Source organism: Vigna radiata, chromosome 4 (genome assembly GCF_000741045.1).
Source record: "Vigna radiata var. radiata cultivar VC1973A chromosome 4, Vradiata_ver6, whole genome shotgun sequence".
NCBI lineage: Eukaryota > Viridiplantae > Streptophyta > Magnoliopsida > Fabales > Fabaceae > Vigna > Vigna radiata.
The window spans coordinates 12,901,262-12,906,388 of NC_028354.1; the positions used below are offsets into that span (position 1 = coordinate 12,901,262).

General features: G+C 34.7%; 1 protein-coding gene across 1 annotated transcript; it reads right to left on the bottom strand.

The window, feature by feature from the left end:
* Positions 1 to 448: 448 nt before the first annotated feature.
* On the bottom strand, positions 449 to 4,177 carry LOC111241513 (malonate--CoA ligase-like). Its single transcript, XM_022780158.1, has 4 exons — positions 4,083 to 4,177; positions 2,673 to 2,970; positions 677 to 730; positions 449 to 564 (listed from the first exon to the last, which is right to left on the bottom strand). The coding sequence occupies exons 1-4, from the start codon at positions 4,175 to 4,177 to the stop codon at positions 520 to 522; spliced, it is 492 nt and encodes a 163-aa protein (XP_022635879.1). The 3' UTR covers positions 449 to 519.
* Between the last annotated feature and the right edge of the window lie 950 nt (positions 4,178 to 5,127).

Below are 5,127 nucleotides of genomic sequence, written 5' to 3' on the forward strand. Positions count from 1 at the left end.
TAAAAGATTTTTTATTATAAAATAATGATATTTGAACACATTCCATTCATTTGACATAAAATTAAAATAATTATAAAAAAAATAAACTTCTATATTTATAAAGAAACAATTATTAACATCAGCAAAATATATTATTAACAATTTCCATAAAATTCTTTCAATAATTCATTTCATTTTACAATAGAAATAAACTTAGATAATGAAAGACAAACAGAGTATTAAATGAAGTGAATAGCTAAATATTACATTTTTCTTTACTTATAATGAAGGTTTTTCATTAAATACATTCAATCAATTACTTTCATAAATAAATCTAAATTGCTAGGCTTAATTATTATTTTTTTTTCTTTCAACTACCTCTCATAATATGTTAAAACTTATTGAACTTAATAAATGAGATAATACAAAGATTTCTATTTCAAAAAATAATTGCTGAAATTTTATTTGAGATTTCCACCATCTTAAAAAGCTGATTTCAAAACATTAAACTTTAACCAGTGAATAAAGTTCAAATGGTGTTCACTGTTCTGAAACCACCAGCTTCTTCAGCTCCTTTTTATTTACCTGAAATTTCACAGAAGAAACAATTAACTAGTTTTCCATCTCAGAAGACATGTCAAGGTGGAAAAATGGAAATTCTGTCGATAAGAACAAAATAGAAGCAAAAATAAATTACCTTCCCCATGGCATTGCGAGGGAGTTTTTCCCACATGCTTAAATTAGTTGAAATCTTACAAAAATAATAAACAAATTATCAGAAAGCAAAGTAATTAGCAGCAAAGAAAACTCCAAGAAAAAACAGATGGTGCATTTTAATTGTTTGGTTAGTATGAGAAACAGTCAAGAAACAAATAAAGTGCATTTGAATTTTTAGAATAATTTGCCATCATATGATTGAATTAAACAATGGTTATGTTGTCATACCTTGTAAGGTGCAATTTTGTCTTTGGCTCAGGTAGATAATTATTCTAGGCTTAGAGCAGGTTTTCATTCTTGATCTCTCTTCTCTTTAATGTCAGCATGTAGCACAACGATTGCACCTACAATCTCTCCATAGTCGTTGTCTGTTAATCCTAAAATGCAGCATTCTAAGATAGTTCGATGGAGGAAAAAAAATTGTAACAGATACATGGGGTTGATAACACCTAGCAACCCATAATGAGGAAATGGTAGCAACTTGCTTCTATGATAACTGATTCAATCCATCACTGCCAATCCAACTAAAGACAAAAAATATTGATTAATTCAATTTAAACAAGCAGTTTAGTACATTAACAGGCTCATACCTCTTTATATAATTAAATTATTGTAGCATTCTAGTTATTACTTTTAATCCCAAACCATTATATAATACTTAATATAATATACTAATAACTTCTTTTTACAATATAATATAGATCAATCATTACTTTTATTTTGCATATGTTTTCCCAAAAGCTCAACAACAAACAGCATAGGAAAAATGATGGTTTGTTATAACTTGTTAAATTGTAATGACAGCATTTTAGACAATTTCTTAGTCATAAAAATGATAATAGACAAACTTTTATAAAAATATCACTCCTCTGCAAAAAAGAATACATTGCAAGAAAGCAGTGAGCTAAGCATGGCAGGTTTGACACTAGCACAAAAAGTGCAGTGCGACACAAACACACAAAATATGAAGTTAATCCTACCCTTATCTAGATCTAGATTTAAAATTAAAAATGAGTTTTCCCTCCTTAATTCTTTGAAATATTTGGCCAAGCCTTGGCCATGGATGACTATAAACAATCACTTCCTCCTACGTAAAAACTTTAGTCATATATGAGATATTGAACTTGTGAGATACTTACACAGAAAAAAATGAAGATGAGATTCATACTTGTTTTTTGAATTTGATTGCTTTTTGATATTATTAGTTTCTAATACATGTGTGCTCTCTTTATCATGCACCCCTTAAGTTTATAAAACATATACGTGTCTTCCTTTTTCACAATATAAATGCACCCATTTAAGGGAAGTCATTGTAATATGTTTTTACTTTTGTTCTACCCTTAGTTTTCTCAGAATGTCTTCAGTTGTTATAATAAGACATCAAAGAAAAAGGTCACAAGAAACTGCAAAAATTACGTAAATGAAAAATTAACAGAAAATCCATTTTACATATTTTCATTATTTTCTTCTATAATTTGATTTCACTTGAACTCTCAATTTCTTCAAAATCCAGATGTTACGAACAAAGATAGAACAAAGTGAGTTGTTAAGGTCATGGAGGTGATCTGATTATGGCTCGGGTCAAGGCAGTATTGACATTATGGTTTATACAGATTCTGTTGAGAAAAATCAGCTTTAATTGACCTTTAGTTATATTGATTATTATATCTTGTGCAAAATTTTCTGCCTAAATTGCGTGAATCTTATATGTCCTAGGCGGAATAGGAATTCTAGGAGTTGTAAAATTGAAATAGCGAAAAATGGGGGCTGGTATGCCAAAAACGATACAAAAACTATTAAACTATACATACACCCTCTTAAACTGACCCAATCAGTTCATTGTTAAAGGATACAAAAACTATTTTTATTGCAACAGAGTAAGCTTTGCTTCTAACCATACAACAACAACAGTGCTTGAAAACACAATCAATGAAAGGAGAAACTCAAGCAAATTGTAGTTAAAAAGAAGAAAATACCTTTTTATCAAGGTACTCCGGCGACACTGCGGCGGTACTGGGTGGTTGGGAAAACTGAAGACAACGTGAAGATTTTGTCTTCGAACGGCGGCGACATGATGGGTTGGGGGGAGAAAACACGATGGCGAACCTCCGACGTCTAGGGTTTCCCTTTTTTACACCGGCAATGAGACGGCACTGCGGCGGGACTGGGTGGAGGGAAGACAACTCTTCGTATGGATGGTGGCTCTCCAGCGACGGTGGTGGCTGGTTCGCACGACTTCGACTTTGCGGTGGTGGTTGGTTCGGGAGCTTCTCTCTCGTTCAAATGGTGCGAAGATTTGGTGTATTTTGGAAATGAAAAACAATTTCAAAATCTGACCCTTTCTTTCTCTCCTTGCCACGTCATTAATTATTTAAAAACGAATTTCCAGATGGACCAATATCATTTAAACACATGTCCCGTGTCTAAATGTTGTCTAAAACTGATGTTCACATATCATTTTCCTAACTACAATTTCTTGCGGTATATGAAAACAGTGTTAATAAAATGAAAGTTGCAGCAGGAAACTCCATTTTTTGGTTGTCAATTAGGTAATGAAATGACATACATATAATGGGTGAGTTCAGATCGCTCAAAACCTAGAGGTTCTCCTTAAAAACCAGTCTCCATGAATTTTGTTCTAAATCCAAGCTCCTATCAATATCCAACCTGACTCTGGTACATTGCCAGTATGCAGCACAGACCAGAAGGTCTCAAAATGTGAAAAATGAAAAGCAAGAAATAACGTCTCGCTAGAAAACTACCCTTTGTATTGATTTCTACCCTTTGTATTGATTTCTACCAAGTTGCACCTCGGGAAATACAGTCTCGCTAGAAAAATAAAACTATATTATTATTTTGACATATAGGTTATGCTTTTCACTACCCAAAGTTTAAAGCTTTTCAACAAGAATCTCTAAAGAAACCACTATGATCCAAAATTCAAATAACAGATTTTTCACACTCTGAGCTAATAAAGCTTACACCACAAGTATCAGTTGACACAAATACATTAATTAGAAACAATGCTTCCAGCTTTGAGCTTTTCAGCAACTAATATATACGAAATAGGAACCCGTTCGTGCTTGCTCATCCCAGTGTTTCTTCTCTTAATTCCCAAGTTTCTCTTCGACCAATAATGACAGTTTGACTCTGAATTTTGAATGCTCTTTTCTCTTGTAGATAATGACACAAAACCCATGGTGAAGATTTGTGAATTGAGAGAAAGAGATTGTAAAAAGTTGGAAGAGGAAAAATCTCAATACCAGCATCAATCCCATTTAACTTGCAGTCTCTACCAATCGGTAGTTCTATACAAAATTACTGGTGTTATTCAAAAACTTGTATTGTTGTTTTTCTTTACTCTGCATCAAATGCGTTTAATCTACTTTAACTTCCTTTTTCTCTCTTTGGTGCCTGAAGCCTGCTCCTGAATAGGAGACTTCGAAGTAGCAACATGAGATGATTCTGAGCTTGCAGGCATAGAAGGGGAAGAAAACCCATTTGTTGACACACTGCTGGGTGGGGAATCAACCTTAGGTGGCTGAAAAGACTCACCACTGCATGCTGAGAAGCTTTGACCTGACGTTATGGCCGGTGATGCCTCCGATGGTGAACAACGGTGTTGGCGACGCCTTGGACTGCGACTCGTGGCGGCTGATTCGGTGGAGGCAGAGGAGATAAGCGCTTCTAGGGTTCGTCTAGTTCCCTTTTGGATTCAAGTGGAGGATGTAGAGACCAATTGGTCTGGTGGGAGAGGCGAAAAACCCTAATGGGTTTCAGAATGGTAAAATGCAAGTGATTGTCTTTCTCTTCTTTAGGATTTCAATTTCTCAAACCAAATCCCTAATTCTCTTTCTTTAATCTTATTTCAGTAAAAAATGTTTTAATCTGAACAAACCCTTGATTGAAGGAGAAAGGGTATGTGTCTGGAGAGTCAGAGTTAGAGGGTGGAAGTGGGAAGGAAGCAACTGACATAGGAGGAGAAGAGGTGAAATGGTTGGAGGGAAGAATGTGTGCATTTTTACACAAAATATGACCCAATTGAGACAATTGAAAACAGAGGACCGAACTGAGATTTTCATACAAATATTAGGACCAAGGGAGGGTTTAAGCCAAATAAAACACCTAACTTCAATGTTTTCAAAAGTTTCTAAATGTCTAATAATAATCGTAATCATCATAATCATCATGATCTTCTTCTTGCATAGGTGTGGTTTGGGAAGGCTATTGAGGTGGGCATGGCTGCTGGGATGATGACGGGGCAGACTGTCCTTGTTGAGGCTGAGGTGGGCATGGTTGCTGGGATGATGATGGGGCAGACTGTCCTTGTTGAGGTAACAATGTCCTGACCAGATTTTCAAGATTGTCAAATCTGGCTAGAAGTGAATCATAAGTATCTTTACTAACAACATTGTTGTGGTCACATGTGTG

Excerpts from the sequence above, each read along its gene's own strand:
- LOC111241513 (XM_022780158.1), bottom strand. The coding sequence starts at position 4,177 with ATGCCTGCAAGCTCAGAATCATCTCATGTTGCTACTTCGAAGTCTCCT. Across the intron at positions 731-2,672 it reads CGGAGTACCTTGATAAAAAG|ATTTCAACTAATTTAAGCAT; the intron begins GTATTTTCTTCT and ends TATTTTTGTAAG. Across the intron at positions 565-676 it reads CTCGCAATGCCATGGGGAAG|GTAAATAAAAAGGAGCTGAA; the intron begins GTAATTTATTTT and ends GTGAAATTTCAG.